This window comes from Vanellus vanellus (genome assembly GCF_965231255.1).
Source record: "Vanellus vanellus genome assembly, chromosome: Z".
NCBI lineage: Eukaryota > Metazoa > Chordata > Aves > Charadriiformes > Charadriidae > Vanellus > Vanellus vanellus.
Window position 1 is genome coordinate 87,252,165 of NC_138908.1, and position 26,339 is coordinate 87,278,503.

The following is a 26,339-nucleotide window of genomic DNA, read 5'->3' on the forward strand; positions in this document are numbered from 1 at the left end:
TTGCTTTTTTCTTTTTGCTTGTGTTTGCAGGGCCACTGAGGTTTCTTTCCCAGACGGAATCTGTCACGGCTTACGCAGGAGACACCGTTCTGCTGAAGTGTGAAGTTGTTGGCGAGCCCATGCCCGTGGTGCACTGGCAAAGAAACCAGGAGGATTTGTTCCCGAGCCCGGGTGACACGCGGGTGGCCGTCCTGCCCTCCGGAGCTTTACAGATCAGCAGGGTTCAGCATGGGGACAGCGGGATCTACAGGTGCCTGGCGAAAAACCCAGCCAGTTCTCGAACTGGGAACGATGCGGAAGTCAGAGTTTTGGCAGGTGAGAAGTAGACCCTTCTGTAGCACCTTTCTCTCTTGTCTGGTCATGTCCTCAGGTTCTCTGAAAGAGCAGTCACTCCTCCCAGGGCAGCTAGGCTGACTTATCCCACTTTCTTTCCAGTTACTTCTCCAAGCTTCCAAGCTCTTCTTCACATGGAAGAGCCTGGAGACCTTTAGAAGCAGTTGGATGCAAAAGTGAGGAGTTGACACCGTAGGAAAGTATTCCTGCTGCCTAACTTCCAGTACCAAATTTAAATGTGTACGAAGCTGGTCTCGGTTACACGGTCAGTGGAGAGAGAGAAGTACTTCCCATCTCAGAGTACCCTAATTGTTGTCCCAGAGCACACTCTGGAAGAGCTCCTCTCACCCCATTGACTGGAAAGGCAATCTGGTGGGACCAGCAGCTCAATTTACCTCCTCAAAGTTAGGTTGCATGGATACTTCAGCGCCTGATGGGATCTGCCGAGTTGGCCAGAGCGCAGTTTGGGATCTGGCACTGTGTACCCGTGACGGGTAATGTTCCAAAATTCACGGCCAAGTGAGCATCTTGCTCTCCCTCTTCATCAACTCATCAGCTAAATAGATCGTTCACTGCTGCAGTATAGTATCAAGAACTGAGCACCAGAAAAAAAGTATCCAAGGTGGTTTGAAAAAGGTATCGCTGCAAAATCTCCTGCCCCTCTAGTTCTACACGCTATCTTGTAACCACTAATTAAATGGGACAGAGATGGTGTATTTTTTTAGAAATTTTTTTCTGTATGAGTTTTCTAGAGAAACGTTGGTTTGCGTGATTTCTCCCTGAGAGGTAACTGAGCAGGATTCGGTCACGGTTTCTTCTGTGTTTGCTATTTGACATCAGAAGAGACGAACTAAACCCCCGCACCGTCTAAACTTGGGATGGCAAACCAAAGCCCGTGTCTTCACGTTCCGCTACAGTAGTAGGTATTGATCCTTTTGGGAGCTGCAAAGCAAAATTGCAGCCAGAACGGCGACAACGGGGGAAGACCACATCACCTGCAGTTCCCTGCGGGTTTTTTTTCCCCCTATATTTTGGGGACCAGAGTTTGTGCCCCGTCTCTGTAGCGTGGACGTGTTCCCCACGTGGTGCTTTATCTAATGGGCTTCGCAGGGTTGGCTGCTCTTGGGGCTCCCGAGCTCGCCGTGAGCCTCAGAGCCCTGTGCCGTTCCTCACACGTTGGGCAGCACTGAGACCCTCCGATCTCCCCAATTATTAATGGCAATGAGAGCCATGGCGGGGGGAAAACCCATATTTGTTTCGGATGTCTTGATGAAAATTAAGAAAATGACAAAATTTTGTGGTTTAGACAGACCTAGATTTTTTTTCTCAGCCTTCTCGGAGTATTGTTACTTTGCCGTACAGGCAGCAAATCTGATGATTTGAGGATGGATTGATGTTTCTTCCTTTTCCCGCTTTCGGTCGTTAACATCCCGGCTAAACGGCCTCTCGCAGGCTGTCTATAGGAGAGAGGGGAATTAATTTATCTCTTCCTAGCACGTTAAAATTTTATACCAGGGAAACACTGGAGCAAATAATGAGGAATATCTCTAACAAGGAACTGGCGGAGTCCGTCAGCCTTTGGCTTAGGGCAAGCGGCACAAGGTCTCATTTCTGACTGATGTGAGCAGACAGCAGCTCTCAGAAGAAATGAGCGGTGCTCCTGAAAGAAAAATTCAGATCTTATTGAGCCTCTCGGGAGTTTTGTTCTCGCGTGCACGCTTTGATGGTTCAGAGCTATCTGATACTTCGCTGCTAATTCTGCCTCTCCTGTTTTTTCGCTTGTTGGTAGAAATCTGTCTTCAGTTGCAGCTCTCCTCTTCCATAATTAGCGACGGTGGAATACTCTTGGTGGCCTTTTTCCCCTGGTTAGAGAGGAGCAAAACGACAGCAAAAAAAAAAAGTCTTAAATCCTATTCAAAGGCAACAAAACAAAATAAAAAGTGTAGGTGGTATATCACAATTCTGTATATTTATTTATTTTTTTTTTTAAATGCTGCCACTCCTACGGATAGCGGTTGGGATTTGTTTGAACATACAGCATATATGTCGGGGTTTGTGGCAAAACTGACCACGATCGTGGCAAATAACATCTAATCTTCTCTACAGCTTCCGAAGAGAATGCAAGAAAAGAGAACGAGGGATAAACACCTTTTGTTATTTAGTTTCTTTAGTCCGAGTGCCATTGGCTTAATTATATGATTTGCCATTACGGTGGGTCTGGAGATATCGCTATTTCCTCTCTATAGAAAAATTCATCATCCAGTATGAATGCAGGTTAGAAAAACAAAAATTTTGGATGAAGGAATTGGTGATTTCCTGGACAAAAAAGTAAAATTCACAGAACAGTTGAGCCTTCAACCTCCATTACCGCCGAGAGAGAGTTTGTCGGTGCGTAAAGCGTCTAAAAGGTGGGGGCAAGGCACTGGGTGGGAAGTTTTGACTTCGATAAGTAAAAGACACTTTAAAAGTGAGCGTCTGTGCAGCGTGATTCTGCCTGAGGATGCTCTGGGAAGGGGCGGATTCTCTCCCCAGCGCATCAAACCCCACATTTTACGAACATCTCCAACCTCCCTAAATCCCCCATCAGAAACCATCTGCCTGTAGACGTACAGAGACGGGAGGAGAAGAGATTTTGGCGAGCTTTCAGGGAAAAGCCCGACAAACCTTAGCGAAACTCTTGAGGAGTTTATAATGTGTCGGGTTTTATCTTTATCTCTTAATTTTAAGAGCAGCCATCGCAGCTTTTTGCTAAAAGCTCATTTCTGATGCACGTTTTCACCTTTCGAACCGAAGGGCTCTTCTTTTCTCTGGGGTCCGGAAACTTATTCCCGGGTGAAAAGTTTCAGCACGTACTGAAAACATGAGGAAATACATATCCAGGTAACTACACGCACTCGCTTAATTAATTCAGAGGGAATAATGCTACTGTACCAAAAAAAAAAAAGAAAACCCACCCCAAAAGATCTCATACAAACCACTACTAAGGAATTAATTCTTAGCGCGATTCATTACTTCTGGAAATTAATGAGACGGTTTCTTTGGGAGGTGTGTACACTCCAGCGAGGCGGATGACATTTTAAAAGCAGAAGTTGAGTAGTTGGGCGCCTGAAAGCTCTTAATTCCCTATTTATAAAGAATAATCCTGCGTTTATCGTGAGCCGTTGAAGCGATCTGCCGCTGTACTGTTGTCTGTTCCGGAGGTTCCTTCTCTGTCTGCTGAGCTGCGCTGCAAGATAACGGTAACAATACCGTGTAATTCCTAATTCCTTCACATTTAATGCAAATAGAGTTTGGCTGCTGCTGGGCTGGTTCAGCTCCTTCCCTGCGGTTGCACTTCGGAGGAGAGAAGGAAAAGGGCAGCAGCCGGAAAAAAAAAAAAAAAAAAAAAAAAAAAGAGGACCGAATGGGAATGGATCTGGCGAGAAGGAATTAGGGATGGAGAGGTTGATGGTCGCGGTGAAGTAACCGCACACAGCAGAAGTTGGCTCATGAGCTCGGGTTTGCTTTGATGCTTAAGTGACTCTGCTTTTTAGAAGAGGAATTGCAATGTTAAAAGCTCCCCAGGAGCCGGCAGTGTGCGCTGGTGGCCCAGAAAGCCCCCCGCATCCCGGGCTGCATCCCCGGCAGCGTGGCCAGCAGGGCGAGGGGGGGTTGTGCCCCTCTGCTGCGCTCTGGGGAGACCCCCCCGCAGTGCTGCCTCCAGCTCGGGGGGTCCCAACAGCAGGACACGGAGCTGTTGAAGCGGGGCCAGAGGAGGCCCTGGAGATGCTGGGAGGGCTGGAGCCCCTCTGCTGGGAGGACGGGCTGGGAGAGGTGGGGGGGGTCAGCCTGGAGAAGAGAAGGCTCCGGGGAGACCTTCGAGCCCCTTCCAGTGCCTAAAGGGGCTCCAGGATAGCTGGGGAGGGACTTTTTCCAAGGGCATGGAGTGATAGGACAATTGGGAATGGGTTCAAACTGGAAGAGGGGAGATTTAGAGTAGATATTGGGAAGAAATTTTTCACTTTGAGGGTGGGTGAGACACTGGAAGAGGTTTCCCAGAGCAGCTGTGGCTGCCCCATCCCTGGAGGTGCTCAAGGCCAGGTTGGACGGGGCTGGGAGCAACCTGGGCTGGGGGGAGGTGTCCCTGCCCAGGGCAGGGGGGTTGGAACTGGATGGTCTTCAAGGTCCCTTCCAACCCAAACCATTCTACGATTCTGTGAATGTTAGACTGACTTTAATGCAGCCATAACATCATGGTATTGACGGAGTTTTGCAGTTACCACTGTCGCAGCTTGATTTGGAATAGTCACGTCAACACAGGGAGCATCACGTCTTGAGGACATCCGATTTGGCCAATGTCTGTATGGGAAACAAAAGGGATGGAGCATACGGAATTCCGTGGTTTGGTATGATTTTGTTGTTTAATGAGTTTTATAGTTATGGGGAAGGTGTGGCGAAGCTGAAGCCCACAATCTCTTTGAAGCTCAGCCATCGGCTCCTCATGCAACGCGCTGAGCCTGTGTCAGCTGCAGAGATAACCGAAAGATTTCTTCTCATCTTTTATACCCTGGGAGGATCCCTGCCTTGATGTACAGTCCCTAACGGCCACTAATCGTCTAAGTCAGGTCTTTACCTTCTTCTTAACCTCAACAGCTTAACAGTGTTTATTCTTAGACGAAAACAGAAGCGGCCCACTTAAATGATTCACAAGTTCAGTATTTATTTTTAAACCTAACCAATTTAATGTGTATGTTCTCTAGTGCCCAATTCCCGCGGGAGACCCTAATTCTGATGAGTACGTAGAAAAACCAACCGCAGCCCATCAAAAACCTCAGCCCAAACAGTGGTGCTTATAGATGAAGGAATTGCAGAGGCGATGCACGACGGCAGAGCTGGGTCCCCTCCCCACGTGGATCCGGGTCATGGTAGAAGCTTAAACTCGTTAGCACCGCGTGTATTTTGCCGCTCGTTTAGCGGCCGCGCGATGTGGGAAACCTCTGGTTGGAGCCGAGGATGCTCTGGGAGGGAATTCTGTCCCCTCCCCGGAACAGCAGCTGAATCTGAGCTTCTTGTTCGAGGCGGTAGCTGAGGGAGGGAAAGTTGATAAATTAAGAATAGTTCAGAAAAGAATTATAGTGTTTACTGGACAGAGTAAACACTATATAGAGTTTACTGGACTGCGTTTTGGTAAAGACATGGGGAATTTTGTACTTTATCCAGCCGATCTTTATAGACTTGCTGTTAGCATGCTCCAGAAGCACTTACTTGAGGGGGGGGGGGGGGGGAAAGGCTCTTTAATCTGCAATTTTTTATAAACGACATGAAAAACCTAATGACTAGAAACCTGAAGCTATGTTCTTGCAGGCAGAAAAAAAGCCAAACGCTTAAAACCAGTAACAGCCATTGGAACCGTTTATATTTGTACGGAATTTTCCATCCGTTGCATTTAAATCAAGGCTGGATTTTTCACCGCTGCTCCTTCTGCCTTTCAAACCGAGCAGCAAATGGATCCTGAGCGGCGTACCCAGCACGGGCATCGCTTGTGCTGCCGAAATGGGGTAATTTCTAGTAAAGATTTTGTTTTTAACTCGTTAGGAGAGAAGCATTTGGGTGGGGTATCGTTTAGCTGGAATTATTCTGATTTTTTTTTTTTTTTTTTTTTTGTAAATTATCAGTAGTATTTGGATCGTTTGGGGGATATTTTCTTGTTCTGTAATAGAATTTCTCGAGGGCGTCACCTGTTAAAAGCCAAGTTTGAAAAGAAGGCGGCAGTGTGAGAGCATGCGGACGTCCTATCGTCTCTCCCCATATATCCTTACGAGGTAAATTCCTACTTACAAAAGATCCACGTCATAACTTCCAATATGTGGGTTATCCCAAAGGAATACCATTGCTGAGGTGGCTTTATAAGCCGGCTACGTTCTGACCTTTAACAGCAACAAAAAAGGAGTTAAATTTAAAAACCGTATTGATATTCCTGGGGAATGAGCTGGTTTGCCTCTCTCCCCAGGATAAATCTGATCAGCGCTTAAGTAATCTGTTGCATAATCCACGAAACTACGAGTTTGCGGCGTCCCGGCGCCTTGCCTGGTTGGGAATAAAAACAAGGAGGGAGACGGCCGTCCGTACAGAGCGTCCTCTTAGCGGGGAGCCGCTCTCGAGAGCAGCGCGATCACCGGAACAATAACTAATATCCACCCGAGAGCCGTTCGCTCAGCGCGCCCTGCCTAGTTGCCGCGTTAAGGGTTTGGGCTTATTAAATATGCGCGGAGGTTTCGGTGCTCGATTGCTCTAACCGGGATTGGGTTTTACGTTTGACGCGCGGATTGAGTTCAGAACAAGCAATGTCAGGATACGATGTGATTTCTTGCTGATTGTATTTGAAAGCACAAGTTGTTATGGGAAGACTGGAAAATTATTGGAAGATGAGTAAACTCATGAAATTGAGGTGGCTTGAGGATGCGGACACTCAACAAGCGGACCGTAGGCTGGATTGCAGATTTGGGGATGCGGAGGAGATGAAGGTCGTCCGCTTGAAATTTATCACCCGTTCTCCTCTCGAAACGCAGTTCACAAAGAAGCTCAAAAAGGGACTTGGGTAGTGTTGGAACAGCCTTTGCATTCCTGCTTTGAGATTTCTTTTATACTAAATAGCGGCACTAGAGCTTTAATATCGAGTGTCGTTTTATACTTCTACTAATTATAGTAATAAAAAAACCGCACTAAGAAACTGTTAGTGACTGTTAACGACTGTTATAGATCCTAAACATCAGAGATGGTTCATCAGTTGCATCCAGGTTTGGCGTTTTATGGAATTTTTGGTTTTGTTTGGTTTTTTTTTTTTTTTGAGGGGGCTTTTGTTCAATTATATTTAATTCCGTGAAATACATTGCTGCGTTCTCTGGCCATTAACCCAAAGTTTTGCTTGCGAAACGTACGCGGCTGTCTCCTTGCCGCTACATTTTGGAAAGTTGTCTCTTAAAGCAGAAGCGAATTTCCCCGTGTGGGAGTCAAGGTAGCAGGCAGAGAGAATTGAAATATTGGAACTCGATGATCTTCAAGGTCCTTTCCAACCTAAACCATTCTATGATTTTATGATTAATTATGAATCAAATGGCTACTGGGGAATTGCGAGTCTATTTTATATATACGCAATAGAGCGTTACTGTACCACACCGGAAGAAATGGCAGTCCTAATTGAAACCCCCGGCAATTTGGTTACCACAAAAATTAGAAAAAAAAATTAAAAATTGGAGCAGGTAATATGAAAATAGTAATTATGAATTAAAAAAAAAAACAACAACCAAACAAAAAAAACCCCACAGAATTTGTGGAGAACCAAAGGAATCAAAGATGTGGAAGATACCGAGAATTAGTAAAGTTCAGGGTACAAATGTTTTTCAAATGTAACTGAAACAGCATTTACTGTGAATGGGTGAAAGTGGTAGAACTTATTTCAATATTTACAAGGCAGAAAAGTAAAAACAAAAAAGAATTAATTTTGAAAAAAAAACGTGCTTGTACATATGACACTGATTATTTAAAGATATTTTTACATTAAAAAAATCAATTAAAATGTTGGGACTGTCTTCACAGGAGTGGCTTAAAAAGCTTGGCCAAGACCAGATGTTTTCAGGTCGTTATAGCCAAATAAAAACGTAGCTCCTGGAGGAGCTGAGAAATTCTTGGGACCGTTAATTCTTGACCGTAAATTTGGAATAGCGAAGTTTCCAGTGGTCCTGGAACAAACCAACCAACCCTTGAGTAGCCGTTGGTCTTTGAGACACAAAATAGTAGAATGGTCCGTCTGATTAAAACCAGTCGATATCAGTCTATGAAAAAAGAGGATGTCAACGTAATTTTCGGTGATGCTTTGGATCGTTGTAGCGGGTCGTGGTACAGGAGGTCGGTGTGGTGTAGGGCGTCAGAAATGTTGCAGCAGGTTTGGAGGAGGCTAAGAGACCGACCATAAAAATCATTTAAAAGATTGTCTCATTTACTGATTAAAAGCTACGACTCAGTTTGGGGCTGCTACTTGTTGACTAAGCTAGTCTTGGTTGTTTTTTTTTTTTTAATTATCTTAATTTTTTCGACTCCAGACAGGCTAGGAGTAAAACCTCTCTCCAGTTATTATCAATAGGACCTCATGGAAAAATCTCGTATTAGGGTCTTCTCTGGATTCAGTCACTACCTTGATCAAAGCGCTGCTCCTTAATTGCTCATGGCTTTGCATCTCAGGGACGAGGTAGGTCTGGAATGATGTCTGCCTAAGCTCTGCTGAAAGTTAGGGTGTAAATGTGTTGGTGCTTTCTCACCTCCGCTCTATTCTCGGTGTTCAGGATAGAGGATAATGTAGTTGTGGAGCAGTTCCTCGCGCTGTTTCAACGTTGCCTCTAAAACTTTAATGGCTAGAGGAAAAAAAAAGCCTTCCTCCTTTTGTCTTGTAAATACAAAGCAGCAAGGTCCCTTCTCTACCCCTGCAGTAATAAATTGGATATTATTCTTTTACCCGAGGATCTCGAAGAACAAAGCAAAGGGCTGTAAATATTTTTGTCTTCATTATGGATGAGGAAACCGAGTGTCTCGCAAGAAATCATCGTTAAAGCTAGAAACAGGACCCCTGATGTATAGTCGCGCCTGATGTGTGTCGGTGATAAAGTTACAGTCCTGTGTGTGTCCTTTATTTGTCGTGATGGCCCCGGAGATGCTGGGAGGGCTGGAGCCCCTCTGCTGGGAGGACAGGCTGGGAGAGTTGGGGGGGGTCAGCCTGGAGAAGAGAAGGCTCCGGGGAGACCTTCGAGCCCCTTCCAGTGCCTAAAGGGGCTCCAGGAGAGCTGGGGAGGGACTTTTTCCAAGGGCATGGAGTGATGGGATGAGAGGGAATGGCTTCAAACTGGCAGAGGGGAGATTTAGATGAGATATTAGGAAGAAATTTTTCACTCTGAGGCTGGTGAGCCCCCGTCGCAGGTTGCCCCGAGAAGTTGTGGCTGCCCCATCCCTGGAGGTGGTCAAGGCCAGGTTGGATGGGGCTGGGAGCAACCTGGGCTGGGGGGAGGTGTCCCTGCCCAGGGCAGGGAGGTTGGAACTGGATGATCTTCGAGGTCTCTTCCACCCCAAACCATTCTGTGATTCCTTATTACTCAGGTGCTGCTGGTCGTGTCGCATCCCAGAGCTCTGCTGAGCCGGGCTTGCGGCTTTTGGGAGAAGAGGGTGGAAGGGCTGAACTAGAAGAATGCTAGCAAAGGGGGCTGGGAGATTGGGGGGGGGGGGGGGGGGGGGGGGGGGGAGGCAAAATCCCAATGTAATAAGTGCATTCTGGTTACACATTTTAATGCGTTCTGTATATTGAGAGATCGGTATCATTTTAATGACAGATTTCTCTGACGCTGGTCACGCATAACTCTTGCTTTCTCGTCGGGATTAAGTGTTTAGCCTCCAGGCGTGATGGGGAGATGAGGTTGGGGAATTTTGCTGGCCTTTCTTCACTGACAGCAGAGAGCAAAATTGGGTTTTATTTGGTATAAATCTTTATCTCTTTTAATCGAATTTCAAAATGTGACTATTGAACACTTAGAGATAGTCCGTCACATCAGTGTCACATTGAAGGCATCTCAGTTCTGTAATTTGCAATATGAAAACTGCTGCAATAAAAAAATATAAAACTCTACCAGCAGAGTACAATATTATCCAAATACATTGAGCAAAATTTCCATGTGTGTGATATGATGGGAGTCTTCTGTCAATTGAATAACGCTTACAAATGCAGTGTAGCCCAAAGTAGCTTAGCACAGGGAGATGCCATACAACACATTTTTATGAAAGCGTTTCCTTTTTTTATAATCTATAACGTAGCTGAAATACTGCAGTAACATTTTTCTCCTGGCGTGCTGAAGAGCTGTATCTCTACAGCTGAATCCAAGTGAACCGCTTGCAACTTCGTTTGCCTTGGAAGACAAAAATAAATTGCGTCGTCTTGAGTTCCACTTGCTTAAGACCAATTTGGTGTGAGAATAAATACATCCCAAACTCTTATCAATGCATATTGACGCAAATCTGAGGGTTTGTTGAGAGAACGATCAGTGATTGACTTAAAAAGTATGATGGTAAAATGTGACCAAAGCTATGCCTTTAACATAAGATAGAGGAAAAAAATAATTCAGGACCTTTCACTGCTGCAGAGCATGTATATACCCTTAATTACATCACAGAATATCTCAATTACTCCATTAGCCATCTATAAAAAGGAGATGAAGTGACTTATCCTAATAAGGCTTTGTGAAGGTATCTTATTTTTTTTTTTTTTGCAAATATTCTCAGATATCGGTGTAATGGGGACTATCGAAATCACATACCCATTTGCAAATCCTATTTGTGGTTTTGAATTTGAACTAGGTGTCATTGATTTAACGAGCACGGAAAAGATGTGTATAGCTGTACGTCGTTACTGCGCGTTGTGTGCGCAGGAAAAATGCGAAATATGAAACGAGAGGTTTTGCTTTGTTTGGAGAAAATAAGTTTTTTACAGCTCACTGCTTTATGATCAGGTTTCGGTATATCTGTTCATTCTTAAACGTTACTATATAAAACAAAATCAAGGAATGGCAGCAACGTGGTGGGCACTCTGCGGGCTGGGAAGTCAGCGTCGCCCTTGCTTCCGTAAGAGATGAAACTGTGGCTGAAATGAAGTTGGTGTCTCCAATGGAGAGAGGGCTTCATGCTGGTAAAGCTGGTCCACAGCCAGTTAATTATCTGGGCTTGATTATGGCGTACAAGTAACTTTGCAGGGAGAAAACACCGAGTGCTCGTTAATCAAGTGGAGAAGGGCTTAACAAGACCTTGGATATCTTTATAGTCAAGACTGGATGCCTTCCTCAAGAGTGCGTTTCATCCGAACATGCTGTTGAGCTCAGGATGGGTGCGATCCTGTGCCCTGGTATAGAGAAGAAACAGCATTTAATGGCCTTTTGGTCTTAAAATCTCACTAATTTTTTCCCTTCCCTTATACGTAAAAAATCTAATTTGCTGGGCTGATTTTTTTTTTTTTTTTTTTTAAATTACTCAGCTGGAAATAACTGGTTGCGCTGGTGTGACAGTGAGGGGGGTTTGATCGGGCCAGTCCGAACCAGGTACTGAAATGGCTGCCTGGGCACTCGATGTGTGCCGCTTCCTTCAGCTCACAAAAAGCGAGTTCTTCACGAGCTCTTTTGGGTCACTGATGCGTATTTTTGTAGAGATTACTCAGAACAGTGAGTAATTTTATTTTTTCCCCTGCCAAGAGTAAGTTGGTGGAGACCGTACCTCCTTCGGCGTAACCTCTACAGCCGAGGGTTGCAGCCTGTGGTCCCGCAGACGTTTTTGGTCAATGAATTCTTTTAATATCCAGTACCATCCCCATTGTTCAAGGCGCATCTCAGCTCTTTGAGAGGAAATTGGGGATGTCCACCCTAAGGAAAGGGTGCCTTTGGAGACTCCTTGGTTCCTTGCAAGGTTATGGTTAAGCAGCTTCAGATAACGCTGCCTTTCACGTCCCACTTACTGAGCTCTGGTTGTAGGTCACCTCTGGTTTTTTGGAGGGTGGTACAAAGCCAGAGGTTGTGAATGTCAACTTTACCAGTCTGTGATAGCGTGTCGGTCCTCCTTACTTAAGTACTCGTGGGGAGCTAGCATTTTGTGTCGTGAAAGTTGGGGGTTTGTTTCTTGACGCTTAAACAAAAGGTGTTGGTTGGTCCATGCAGACCCCTCTGGTAGTAGAACTGACGCTAGCCTTTCCCGCGCTGATGTGAGGACCAACTGGGGTTGGGATTTCTGTGGGCTGTGTTCGGTACAGTGGATGTTGACGGCCACCAGTAACACCTGAGGACCCAGCCATCACCTCCTGGGAGGCTCAGCCCTTGCGGGGGACTTGCCTGAAGAATGTGCAAGTTCTGATCTTCCTGGGTTTGAACCCACAACTCTCTCCCTCTTATTATCCTGAAAAGGAGAAGATGTTTTCTTCTTTTTTCCTTCCTTTAACATGTTTTCTTCAACTCTCTGTGTGGCTTTGAGCTGCTAACTTTGGCTGTACCCTTCACTCCCCATTCAACTGGAAATCGAGCAGCAAAACTTTGCTTCACAACTGATACGTTTGGTGTCCATCTGCTGATGAGAGAAGGATGTAGAGAAGATGCCGCCCTTTCAGCTGGCAGCTAGATCATTGCGGGGTTCAGGAGAGTTCAAATACCACCTCAGGCTTCTCTTTGGGAGTTTTGAATGGAGCAAAAGATGGAAGTCATAGAACCGTAGGATGGTTTGGGTTGGAAGGGACCTTTAAAGACCATCTAGTCCAACCTTCCTGCCTTCAGCAGGGACATCTCCAACTAGATCAGGTTGCTCAGAGCCCCGTCCAACCTGATGGTGAATGTTTCCAGGGTTGGGGCATCCACCACCTCGCTGGGCAACCTGGGCCAGTGTTGATGAAGACGATGAAACGAAGAAGAGCGGGTGCCAGCAGTGCCATGGCAGAGCGTGGAACCTTCTCCCTCCTCCAGGGAATGGGGTGTTTCTTTGCAGAGCAGGAGAGCAGCAGCCAGCCCAAGGCAATGCCGCGTTACAGGTATGGGTGGCTGCTGGAGGCAAAAGGAGCCGTCCTAAATGAGAATAAGCGTTGGAAAAGGGAACTAAGCAAGAGGTGAGACGATGATTATTAAACATATGCTTTAGTGGGGATAAAAGCATAGCTGTGCTTTATTTTACAGGGATGTACTGGTATTTTCTCACGCTGAAATTGTCTGTAGCTACCCATTAAATGAAAAACTAATTTGAAATACATTTTAGACTAAAGCATTTTTGACGATTTTATGTTCATTAAGGGATCCCAAAATAATAAGAAAAAATACCTTGGGCTCCATCCTCTGTCACCTGCCCTTCCTGTCTAATGACGTAAGTCCTCGTTTGACGTTGGACCGTGACTTTCCCCTTCCAGTGTTCAGTGGTTTCTCATATTGGTACCCTCTTAGTTTAACCTTGGGCTTGGTCCTGCTGTCTGCCTGCATACCTTAACGCAAACAGGTTTGCTTTCCTTGGGATGCTCGTTCAATTATGTCTCTCAAGAACATCCGGAATTTTGCCAGGCAAATTACAGGAGAGGGGAAGAATCCCCAATAAAATGCAGTCGTTTCTCACTTTCCTTGAGGGATGGCGTTGCTGTAATCTATGTTGGTTTTTAACTGATCTTCAGATTGTTGACAAAGTTATAATGAAAACATTATTTTCTCGGAGGAGTTAAGACACCAGCGATGTCTCATTAGCGTTGTTTCGAGGCTCCAATACAACAAAAGTGTATTTCACGTCACTGTAAAACATGAACGTGCTATCTCGCTTTCTTCCAAGTACAGAACAGAAATACATATTGAACTACTCTGCGTGTTAGGATTTTGCAACTTTCTCTAATATCCGGTCTATACCAGCTCTGGAATCCCATTTATGCCGGATGTATTTGAAGAACCCTTTCAGCCAAACGTGTTCTACTAAAGCCTTCGGTTTCAATTATAATCATCTCCTTTTTCGAGCTTTAAATTTAATCTTCATTGATGTCTTTTTTTTTTTTTTGCCCCGTCTTTTTATTGCTGTGCTTCTTACTGTTGTTCCCGTCTTCCATCCTAACCAGGAGCATTGTTTTAATCAAAGGCGACCTCTTTGCGATTTCAGAACTAAGCGTTTCTGAAGGGAAGGAGACATTACAAGTCCTCTGCTGGCTTAAACGCTTCTCGGCTGGATGGCCGGGCCCAGAGAGTGGTGGTGGACGGAGTTAAATCCCGTCGGTCACAAGTGGTGTCCCCCAGGGCTCAGTGTTGGGACCACTCCTGTTTAATACCTTTATTAATGATCTTGACGAGGGGATTGAGAGCGCCCTCAGTAAGTTCGCAGGTGACACCGAGTTAGGTGGGAATGTTGATCTGCTGAGGGCAGGATGGCTCTACAGGGGAATCTGGACAGGTTGGATCGATGGGATGAGGCCAACAGTATGAGCTTCACCAAGGCCAAGTGCCGGGTCCTGCACACACCAGCCCCACACAGCGCTACAGGCTTGGGCAGGAATGGCCGGAAAGCTGCCTGGGGGAGAAGGACCTGGGGGTGGTGGTCAACAGCCGGCTGGGTATGAGCCAGCAGTGTGCCCAGGTGGCCAAGAAGGCCAACGGCATCCTGGCCTGTATCAGGAATAGTGTGGCCAGCAGGAATGCGGCAGCGATCGTCCCCCTGTACTGGGCACTGGTGAGGCCCCACCTCGAGTGCTGCGTTCGCTTTTGGGCCCCTCATGACAAGAAGGTCATTGACGTGTTGGAGTGTGTCCAGAGAAGGGCAACGGAGCTGGTGAGGGGTCTGGAGGACAAATCCTGTGAGGAACGGCTGAGGGACCTGGGGGTGTTCAGCCTGGAGAAAAGGAGGCTGAGGGGAGACCTTCTCGCTCTCTACAGCTCCCTGAAAGGAGGTTGGAGCGAGGGGGGTGTTGGTCCCTTCTCCCAAGTTACAACCGATAGGACAAGAGGAAACAGCCTCCAGTTGTGCCAGGGGAGGTTTAGGTTAGACATTAGGAAAAACTTCTACGCCGAAAGGGTTCTCGAAGACTGGCACAGGCTGCCCGGGGGAGGGGTTGACTCGCCATCCTTGGGTGTATTTAAAAGCCGTCTAGATATGGTGCTCAGGGCCATGGGTTAGAAGTGGGCCCGGTGGAGTTAGATGACGGTTGGACTTGATGATCTTCAAGGTCTTTTCCAGCCATAACGATTCTATGATATTACGATCTATTTACAGATTTTCTTTGTTTTCTGGGTTTGCATGTTTGTTATCATCTTTTGACAACTGACTTTCAAGAAAATAATAATCAAAACAAACCAACTAACCCCAAAAGCTTTGGTTTTCTGCTAGTTAGCTACCGTGTATTTGATTGCCTACGTTAAGGTAATAGGTGTCTCCGTGGTTATTGCCAGAGAGACAATTCCCAGGCCAAAGGCATCCCTGCGCTCAGCTGAGACGTCTTCACAGATGGCGGCTCTTGAGTTGTGTGGGGCAACTTCTGCAGCAGTTGCACTGAGCCGTGGCTGGAAGTTGCGTGTCCATCTGGTTACAGGGAGAAGTTGAGCTATGCTGTTGTTGTAAATCCGTAACAAGTGCACCCGACGAGTTACAATTTCTTTCTGCTTGTACGGCAGAACCAGCTGATTACTTGGGAGCCGATCCTGGAAGATCTTGCGGTTGTCAATTTGGTGGGAATATTCGTTTATATTGTGTAATTTTAATGTTTGTGTCAGGAAATGAGGAGTAATGTTTAATGGCTGTAGTCCAGCACATTTGTTTCAACATCTGTGATAAGAAAACGAAGTCATTTTCAAGAGAAGGAAGAGACTCATTAAAGAGCAAACCAACCCAACTGGTTTCCTCCGCGCATGGCTCCGTTTGCCAATTTTTCAGGCACAGCGGGTGGGATTTTGGGTCTTGGTTGTCACCTGAAGGTGAGTGGTCCCCTGGTGAGTGGTGATCCACCCGTGGCAGTCAGAGGCAGAGATTTAGCTCCTCCCGAAGCTCGGCTGTGTTGCTCGGTGGGTGTCTAGGGCTGGCTGAGACATGCGGGGTGTCCTCGTGGACACCTTCCGTCAAGCGAAGGAGAATTTGAGACGTGAATCTTTCTACTTAGTCCTTCTCGATTCACGTTTTCAAGTGGTTTCACTCATTTTCTGTGTTTTCCTAACTTGAAGCTTTCCTTGCCTTCTCTCACCTGCCGTATTTATGAACTTCCCTCTTGCAACTCCAAACTGGTGTCGTTAATCCAGTACCGCTCTTAACCTTATGTCTACCTCTGTTTTTTTTTTCTTGCCTTCTGTGCCTTTTCCCGTGGCTTTCCAAGACCTGCCTTTAATACCAGGCTATAAACACTCCTTTCTCACTTTCCCAAATGCTGGTCTTTTTCTGCCTTCAAATTGCTCCCTGGGGTTCAACCTGGAAGAAGCTCCAAGATTGCCATTTGATACGTTTTTTATATGACTGTACTATGATTTTATTTTATTTTTTTTTCTATTTTTCCCATCAGTAAGAATCTGTGAAAGCTGCGGTCCCTCAGGTGCTCTATTGATCAGTCGGTTTATATTTTATATTCCCCATTCCCAACAACAACAAAAAAATGTTGTGTTGTTTGGTTTGGTGTTTTTTGTTGTTTTATTTATTTTATTTTTTAATGGATAACTGTCTCTTTTGCTCTCGTAGATCCAGGTTTGCACAGGCAGCAGTTTTTCCTGCAGCGACCGTCGAACGTGGTGGCCATGGAAGGGAAAGATGCTGTTCTGGAGTGCTGCGTTTCTGGGTATCCCCCTCCCACCTTCACGTGGCTGCGAGGAGATGAAGCGCTCCCCATCAGGTAGCTCAGTCCTTCGGGGGTCACGTAGATAACACCGCGTTTCCTTGAGCAAAGTACCGGCAAACCGCTGAGTAATTCCTTAAATTCAGCGGGGTGGATTTGGAGGCCGTGAGATTTTTTTTTTTTTTTTTTTTTTTTTCTTCCCTACTATGTGATAATGAGACTGGATGTGTCTCTCGCCTGCTGCGATAACTCATCTCTGCACCGAATCCGAGGGTGGAATGGGATCATAAATGTCACCTGGCTGGTATTTAAAATGGAAGCGTAAAGCCATTAACAGCAGAAATCACAGCTGAGAATTACTTACGGCGTAATTTACCGTGTGTATTTTTCTAGATAGAGATGTAGCACCTTAACGCACTGTAGACACGTGTTATCGATGTTTCAGGTCCAAAAAGTATTCGTTACTGGCTGGCAGTAACTTACTCATATCAAACGTGACTGACGACGATTCCGGGACGTACACCTGTGTGGTCACCTACAAAAACGAGAACAGCAGTGGCTCTGCAGAGCTGTCGGTGATGGGTGAGTACACGAACAACTCCCGCTTCGTTTTTCCAACGGTGTTTGAAATTACTCCTTTTGCCCGAATGACTTAATTTTTCACAACTCCAAATAACTGCAAACTGGATGAGTCCCTTCCCTGCTTTGGTCAGGAATTCGCGTATAAACGTTCGAACGCCTCCCACCGTGCCCGACAGCCTTACTGTCGCCCAACACCTTATGGTATCGGATGCTAATTGCTACTGCCTTCTGTACGTGGTCCTTGCCCTTGGCTTCTCCTTCCCGAAGCCTTAGTTTTGGTATTCCAACGGCTGTCGGTGCCGTGCCCGATGGCGAACGCAGTGAGCTGAAACTCTTTCACGAAGGGTCGGTATGGTAAGATAAGAAAAATCAATGTATTTAGCATCTTCTCGCCGAGTTAACGAAAGGCCAAGTAAATTCACGGAAATCCTCGCTCAGCAGTGATGCTCAGAGGGTTCCCCCCGTTAAATCTGATGAAAGCGCCCTCCCGACAGACCCTCCTTTCCCCCCAAATCCTTCCTCGCGGCAAATATTAATGGGATCTGAAATATGTTCCAATTCAGTAGCTGCCTTTTTTCCTTTTTCTTGATTTAAACCATTGAACAATAGCAGAGTGCATTAGCGTTATTCAGTCAGATCTAAAGAACGACATAGTTAATACTTAGTCAAACAATACCATATTTCCATGTGCTGTTCATTTTGCATTCTGGCTTTAAAGCTCAGGCGTGAAAACTACTTTCATTAGTGAATAGAGCCTTAATTTGGATTATAGGATATTCAGTGCTTGTATAACAATATCCTTTTATCAAGGCACAATAAAATATAATAATTACTGATGATGGAGGGTTCAGTTCTATTTCTTTAGGTACGTTAATGTAACACATTTTTTTTCTGCATGAAAATAGAAATGTGGCTTTGTAATTGTGGAAGTTCGTTCATTACGGAATTGTTTTTTGTTCTAAGGAATCAAATATTGAAAAGGCAGGTAAGTTGTTGGGCAGCGTACTTTATTTGCCGTACTGAAATATGTTGATTTTAAATCTAGTGTGCAGCGGGTGACTAATTGTTGTTGGAGAAGTGGAAATAAATTAGGCTGATATTTCGCCCCAACAATAGATTGCAATATCCCTCGGTAAGAGCAACTGATGATTACATAGATTATTGCGTAGATCATTTCTGACCATTTAATCCCCGTGAAAATTAATAGGAGTTGAGAATTAAAGTCCTTCGTGTACTTTTTGAAAAATTTATTCCTATCTGGCTTTGGCTCCGTTGCGCCTTCTGCCGTGTGTCATGTAGAAATTAAAGTCACCTGAATTTTCGTGCACGTTGAGAGGTACGTGATGGCATTAGGACACAACTGTGAGGGTGACTATGGGGTGATGAAAATCTCCAAGAGAAGGCGACAGAATGCCAGGGCGGTGCCGAGCGTGAAACTGGACCGACACAAAGATGAAAAGATGCCGCGATTACTGCCTCTACTCGGTCTCAAGGGGAAACCGCAACTACATTGCCGTGGCACGGCGCGATTGCCTTCACCCTGCTGGTAGACCAGAGATTCCTCTGGTAAAGTTACTGTTCACATTCACAGGTACGGAACAGATTAAAAAAAAAAAAAAAAAAACCAAAAAAAAAAAAACCACAACAAAAAAGGAGCTGTAACTTAAGCACAGTATTGATGTACACTTCTTATTTTCCTGAGTCAGCTCGCTCATTCGTGACAGGCTGAAAATGAAACATCGTGTTCGTGTATGTTTGTATTAATGACCGAAAATGTTCAAAGGGTTCAAAAGAAATGACACGACTAAACTGGAGAGATGATGACAGCCATCCCCTGATATCCGTCTTTCCAGAGCAATATACCGGGGCTACTAATTTGCTCAGAATCTGTTGATTTTTTTTTTTTTTTTTTTGATTCCATCCCTACCAGTAGGAAACTCAAATGCATTAAAGTTTCTCCTGTAATCATTATATCTCACAAATGGAATAATTAATTGATAGTGTTATTTGCTTCTGTGGCTAGATACAAATGCAGGTATTTCTCTGTGTTTCCTTAAGAGTTCATATACTCGTTTATTTGGCAAACTAAAAATTGCTCATCAGTATTTTGTTGCAAGACTCGCGTTTTTTTTAACACTGCTGTAATCCTTTAATTGTTACTGTATGTGTAGCGCGAAGAGGGATAAGGGAGAGATTTGCAGTCAAGAGTGCAAAAATACGTAACGGTCCAATAATTATCTCCTCGGCAGTTCGAGGAGACAACATCAGATCAAAGTTAGTTCCCTTGCGTGGCAGCAAGATGCTTTTGATCTTTTCAATAATGAGGTTATTTGCAAGAAACGGAGAGTATTGCACTATGGAGTTCCTCTTAGTTCTTTTAAAGAGCTAAAAATAACCGCGTCGGACGCGGGCCGAAAATTGCAAGAGGTGAAGGAATTTGCAAGGAGAGAGAAGAGATTCTGCTAAATGTTAATTCGGTATCGTGGCCTTTTTGGCAATATTTTAGCCACTTCTCCCTGGGTAATGAAAATTAAAAGGTCCGGGGCAGGTTACCTGGTTACCGAATAAATTGGGTGCAGATTACCTGGTTACTGTACAAATCATCTGCGTGCTTGGAAGCTTTAGAGCTGAGTGTTTACGCGAATGTTTGAAGACGATTAAACGTGTCAACCAGTGTCAACTGCCGTTATTTTCTAAATATTTTCTGGCTTGCAGAAGTGTAGTTTGGGCTTGTTCCCTTTTGGCTTCTGAGAGGTATTTCTTTTATTATAGTGTTGTTTTTTTTTTTTTTATTTCATGTTTTGTTAAGTAAGACTGGAAGTCTGCTTAGTTTTTTTAGCAAAGCAAACCCCAACTCCCTAAATGTTCAGAAAGTGCCATAAATCCAGAAAAAAAAACTTCCATACCCTATGGGATCTCGCTCTGAATTGCAGCCTGGTCCAGCGGTGGGATAAATACTTGGAATTTCAGAGATCTAGGGGAGATCTAATTCTATAAACCCAATTTTCTATAGGTGGTCGTGACTCAATTGATAGGTGTGGTGACATACCATCCTACTTAATTTCTTTTTCTTCCTGCTTAGTATTTGGATTGTCGCGTAATTGGATCAAAGAGCAAACTATAATGGTAGGGGGGGGAGAGCATCACATCTTCTGAAGGTCGAGAGTTTTGTCAACTGTTCTTTGTATAATAATACCAATATTCGGAATTAAACTATCAGCGCCTTTGAATCAAGCAGCTATTCTTCAATACATCAAGATTGGGGGTAATATATATATATTTTTAAATATATATATATATTTTTAAATTTTCTTTTCCTAAAATGTCTCTTAAGGAGGAACGGAGAGGGGAAAAGTTTTCCCGTAGTGTTGGATGTGGAGCGCTGGTTTGAGATTCTTTTGGGTCACTCTCTAAAGTAAGAGAAAGTCATAGCAAAAAGCAAAAACAAAAAAGCAGTGGATCTGAAAGACAGTGTTTGCAGAAACCCACTATTGCTACCGTGTACTGAGCATCCGTATGTATAAGCTCCGTTGTTGTCACCAAACTGCAATTTAGAAGCATTTTTTTTTCCTATGCAAATACCTTTTACCGGGCAGTTTTTAATATGAAGTGGCTTTAGCGTTAGTTTTTTTTTTGCCATTGCGGGGGGGAAAAAAAGCTCCATCAAAGGTAAGACCAAGTGAGACGAGCGGCTTAGAGAACCACCGAGGTCTTGTCGAGAAGAACGACCGATTGTAAGCACCGCGCGGTTTGGGCAAATGAGTTTTACTTCTGACTCCGCTGCGTAAATTCCTGTAGCCAAACGGTTATTCCCAGATCACGGTCACGGAAAGCGCTGAATAAAGCAGGCGTGGGATGACGTTGTTGTGTGCGAATCGCTTAGGTAGAGAGTAGTATTAAGCAAGAAGCCCGCATCACCGTAACGCGGTTTGACACGGCAATGAAAGCATGAAAAATGAGAAGCCCTCTAACGTTCCCGCGGCGAGCGCCGCTTAAGCGCTCCCGAAATCTTTACGGAAGCCGTTAGAGTCTCTCGCCGATGTTAAAAGTCAAACCCGGCGGTGTACCCTATTGGTTATATACTCATTGAAAAATAATTTCCAAAAATACAGAAGATGAACGGCTGTTATAAACGTGTAGAGGAGCAGGCGGGTCTTCAGTGGGTGGACATGGCAGCAGCTCGGCCGAACCCTCGAAAATTTGAGTAATCCGAGTAAATCGATCTTGCTATCTCCTTGGAGAACCCAAGTACAGACCAGGCCATTTCATTATCTTCTGCTCTGAGTTTATAGTTCTGTAGGGAAGAAGGGTGGCGGAGAAAGCAGCCCAGTAATCTACGGTGCATCTCCTGATGGTTTACTTCAAGCAAAGATGAGATGAACGAACATAAACCCCAATCTCTCCCCAAAGCAAAGACCGTCTCTCTCCCGTTTGTTTTCCTCATGGGAATTGAAAAATTCCGCGTAAATGGAAATGTTGATACTGTTCATTATTTTTCTTGCGGGACGTGGAGGTTTGGCATCCCCTCCCGTTGAGGGCATCCCCTCCCGTTGAGGGATCCAGAAGTGTCCGGGGTGGTGTTCTTACGCCCTTTCCCAGGAGGTTGCTGAAGCTCAGATACCCAGTTCTCACTGAGAGGAGAGAAAATGAAATATGAAAGTCAAATATTTCAGTTAGCCTTTGGGAAGAGACTTCTTTTTCGGGGTATTGATGTGGGAGAGGCAACCCAAACTCTGCTGGAAATACTGGGCTTACCTGCTGCAACGTAACCGGGCTTTGGAAGATGAAGGTGCTGGACTAGATAGATCAATAACTCTTCCTGTATTCACTCCCCTTTATTTAGAGAATTTTAAAAATGGATTACCCAATCAATAGCGTTCAGGGGCTTCACGGAAGCCCGTTCTATTTTCCGTCTAGGAAAAAAAGATTCGGAGAGCCTTTAAAATGACATGTTATGCAAGTGAAGCTCTGAAACGTTTCCCTTCGAAATCAGTTCCCCGCCGTCGCGTGGCTGTCGGAGAGCGTGGTATGGTGGCGGGGGGGCGCTAAGCACAGGTAGGGACAGGAAAACAACGTCATGGGGTACCCTGTACCCGGTCTCAAAATGTTAGTTACTCCCTTCAAGGATCTTTTTTTATACCGAAGATGTTAAAAATTACGGTAGTAGCAGAAAAAAAAACATCATTAACAGGAAAAAAAAAAAAGGGTGGCAACAGTTTTGAAGGATGGGGGTAGGGGGAAGGGGCCGTCCTTGCCGAGACTGATGTGTGAAGAGTATTTTATTAATAGGACGCCTGAAGATGGGGTACCAGAGAGCACCTGCAGAGCTGAACGCCCGGCGCTGCTGCAGGCTTGCTGAGTCAGCGCAAATATTGGAACCGGCAGTTTTGCACCACAACTTTTTGCAGTTTTCCTTTTCCGCGTGAACACGCTCCGCATTCTGATGCTTTTTTTTTTTTTTTTTTTAAAATAGATATTTCTTAAACTACAAAAAGCGGTTCAGCCAAGCAGAATGACTAGCTTATCCAGCATCCTCAATGAGTCAAGAAACTCATGTCGCGACCGAACGCCCTTGAGGCAGACAAAATATTTGAGTCGGCGCCAGCGCAGAACTCTCTGCTGCAAATTTCAAGCTGGTGAAATTATTTATTTTTCCTTTTTTGAAGCGGCGTTATATCAATCTGTGGAGCTCCCTATCAGAGTATAGCTTTGGGGACGACAGATTGGTAGACTGAGTCAAGATTTGGCGTAGTTTTACTGGATATGAGCACATTGAACACCATAGAAAACAGGATTTTGGCAGTCTCTCTTCCATGTGTGTGTGTTTATATAGAGACAGAAGATATATATACACACACACACATATATATGTACTTTTATATATTATGTGTGTTAACGTCAGGTTTAACTTAATCCTTTGCGGGAAGAAGCATCCGCTTCCATAGAAGAATACAATATAATGATTATATATAAGTATTATATCATCATATAATAATATAATATAAACATCTGTTATTCTATACCGATGTGTCACAAAATTTCTCCCAGCTTACTCTGATGCTGTTGAAACTGGCTTATACTGGCAGTGAGGCTGGACTGGAATGAACAGCAAGCTGAGAATTTCCAACTCGGTTTTTCTTCCAGTCCCGTTTGATGTCTTATTTTTGCTTTCAGAGCGCTTTGACGAATTTGTTCCGAGTGATTTTTCCATTAACGGCGTCTGTGAATAACGAGGTGAATGCCTACTTTGCAGGTAAAAGGGAAGCTCGTCCCGGTAATGCCGTGCGATTGAAGGACAGTCGGCTAATTTTTATTGCCGTGGATGGAATGGGAGCTGAGTGCCTAATTCAGCCCATTCTGGAAACGTAATTCCTGTCGCTGCAGCACGAGTATCAAATACTTATTCAGCACCTGACACTTGTAAAAAAAAAAAAAAAAAAAAAAAAAAAAAGCACTTGAGTGAAACTCCAGCGTTGCCGTTTCCTGATAATGGTGTTTAAATTCAATCCTATTAAAAATAAATATCCCTAACAAGCTCTGCGATAGCGATGCTCACTTGGCTGATCAGAGGCAAATTGCTGTGTCTGGGTACGTTCTACAGGGTTATGGTTAAGGGAAAAAAAAATATTCATACAAAAATCCCTGTGAACCCACAGGAGAATGAACGTTGGAAAGGTCTACGCGGAGTCTGGTTTTTTTGAAGAACTCATTTTGTGGATCGGCTTGTGATAGTTGCAGAGAGATTCTGCCAAAAAAAGCTATTTTTTCTCTGTCGAAGGAGCTTTGCTGCTGCCAGAAACATCAGGTGGAGTGGTGTGTTCAGCTGCAGAGCCGTCGCAGGGATTGATTTCCTCCTGGTGGCACCGCGGGACTTGTGCCACACATGCTCCTGCCAGTGTCACCCTTGACTTAGAGCATGGGACCAGCAGAGGGGTTTCCTGTCCCGAGAGGTGATGGTGCCCTTTGCTGTCCCCGATATCTTCAGCCCACCTCTAACTGAAGTCTTGTATTTGGGCTGGAGGCTCTGTAGGGCTTAGAACAAGAGGGAACGGGCACAAACGTGAACATGGGAAGTTCCATCTCAACACGAGGAGGAACTTCTTCGCTTTGAGGGTGGCAGAGCGCTGGCACAGGCTGCCCAGAGGGGGGGAGGAGTCCCCCCCTCTGGAGCCATTCCAAACCCACCTGGACGTGTCCTGTGCCACTGCTGGAGGTGCCCCTGCTCTGGTGGGGGGTGGGACTGGGGGAGCTCCAGAGGGCCCTTCCAACCCTGACCAGTCTGGGATTCTGTAGGGCTTTGCGTGCATTTCTTCAGATGGATTTTCGCTTACGGGCGTAGGTACTAAATGAGGTTGAGAATCCTAGAATCCCAGGTTGGAAGGGACCTCAAGGATCACCTGTTCCAACCTTTCTTGGCAAAAGCGCAGTCTAGACAAGATGGCCCAACACCCTGTCCAGCTCAATCTTAAAAGTGTCCAACGTTGGGGAATTGCCCGCTTCCCTGGGGAGATTATTCCAACATCTGATTGTTCGCACTGTCAAAAAGTGCCTAAATAACTTTCCTATGAGGAGAGGCTGAGAGAGCTGGAGGTCTTCAGCCTGGAGAAGAGAAGGCTCCGGGGAGACCTTATTGCAGCCTTCCAGTCCCTACAGGGGCTCCGGGAGAGCTGGGGAAGGACTTTTTCCAAGGGCATGGAGTGATAGGACGAGGGGGAATGGCTTCAAACTGGAAGAGGGCAGATTTAGATGAGCTATTAGGTAGAAATTCTTCCCTGTGAGGGTGGTGAGCCCCTGACGCAGGTTGCCCCGAGAAGCTGTGGCTGCCCCATCCCTGGAGGTGTTCAAGGCCAGGTTGGACGGAGTTTGGAGCACTCCAACGGGTGCCCGTTGGAGAATCTCCTTCATCGGGCCGACGTGTTTTTTGAAGTTTTACCACCAAATACTGTGTTGTACAAAAGGTTTTTGAAGGGCGCCGTTGGGGTGAAGCTCCAAGTGGAGGTTTTTTTTGCATTGGAGGTAGCATCAGTGATAGGACTGAGCCATGTATGATACCAGAAGACCTATAGCTGCTCTTTCATCAACTTTTAACGTATATTGGTATTAAAAAAAATACGTATTTTCTGTATAAATTCCCTGTTTTTCAAAAGCACTAGCCCTATCACTTTATAAATGTGTAATAGTTGCATAACGCTAGTTACTGCGGTTTGGTATTCACACTTAAGTATGAATTAAATCTGTGTCTTCTGAGCATTAAACGGGCTAAGACAAAACATAATAAAACCCAGAGGAGAAGTCTGTTTTCTTCCACTGTGCAGCTCCTCAGCAATGGCATCTGCCTGTAGCATTCATCTGCTTCTGTGAACTTCTAATAACAACACCAGGTATCTTTCATAGTGCGATATAATTAATATATTAGCGCGGTTTAGCGCCACGCTATTTCCAAGCAGGAGAGCGTGTTATGTGCTTTCCAAAAAAAAAAAAAAAAAATAAAAAATTGCAAACGACAAGTCAAGACGACGCAAATGAAACGAGAGTTTCCCCTTCTTGTGTGAAATAAAAACAACAGATGTCTACATACGTTTTAAACAGCTTGTTTAAAAAAAAAAAAAAAGCTTTTTTTAATATAAAAAAAAAAAAAGCAAACCAAATCCTAAATGTTTTGAGCAGAACTTCCTTAGACAGGAGTGGTTCCCAATACTCAACTTGACCCTTTGCTGTTCACCTCTGACTTCTAGTTTGGGTTTTTTTGTCTCGATGGAGAGAAGAGCCGGGTTACTTCTGAGGACAATTTTTTCTCTCTTGTACTATGCATTGAGAATGGCACGAATATATATTCTTACAAGAGAAGTGGTTCCTTTTGCCCTTGGAGTGATTTGCTCGCCGTTCCCGAGCTCTCCAGAGTACGTTCTCCAGCAAGGTCCTTGAGAAGAAGTCGCCCTGAAGCTTGCATAAAACGGTCAAAGTACCTAGATCTCATTGCAAAGAGCACTCGTGTCATTGAGAAATATAGAAATTACAGTTTTTGTCTGCGTATTACAGCTGATTTGGGTTTACAAACACGTTTAGGTAGTTTTCAAGAACAGGTTGCGCGTGTTGGGTTGGGCTCTGGTTCCTC

General features: G+C 45.0%; 1 protein-coding gene across 1 annotated transcript in view; it reads left to right on the forward strand.

Annotated features, from left to right (window-relative positions):
• Positions 1-26,339, forward strand: part of DCC (DCC netrin 1 receptor) — a gene marked incomplete at both ends in the record, with an annotated part of 609,880 nt that overhangs the window by 288,226 nt on the left and 295,315 nt on the right. The window contains 3 exons of the mRNA XM_082497412.1: positions 31-315; positions 16,549-16,699; positions 17,088-17,224. Of these exons, the coding sequence (XP_082353538.1) occupies positions 31-315; positions 16,549-16,699; positions 17,088-17,224 (573 nt within the window). The remainder of the gene's footprint in view (positions 1-30; positions 316-16,548; positions 16,700-17,087; positions 17,225-26,339) is intronic.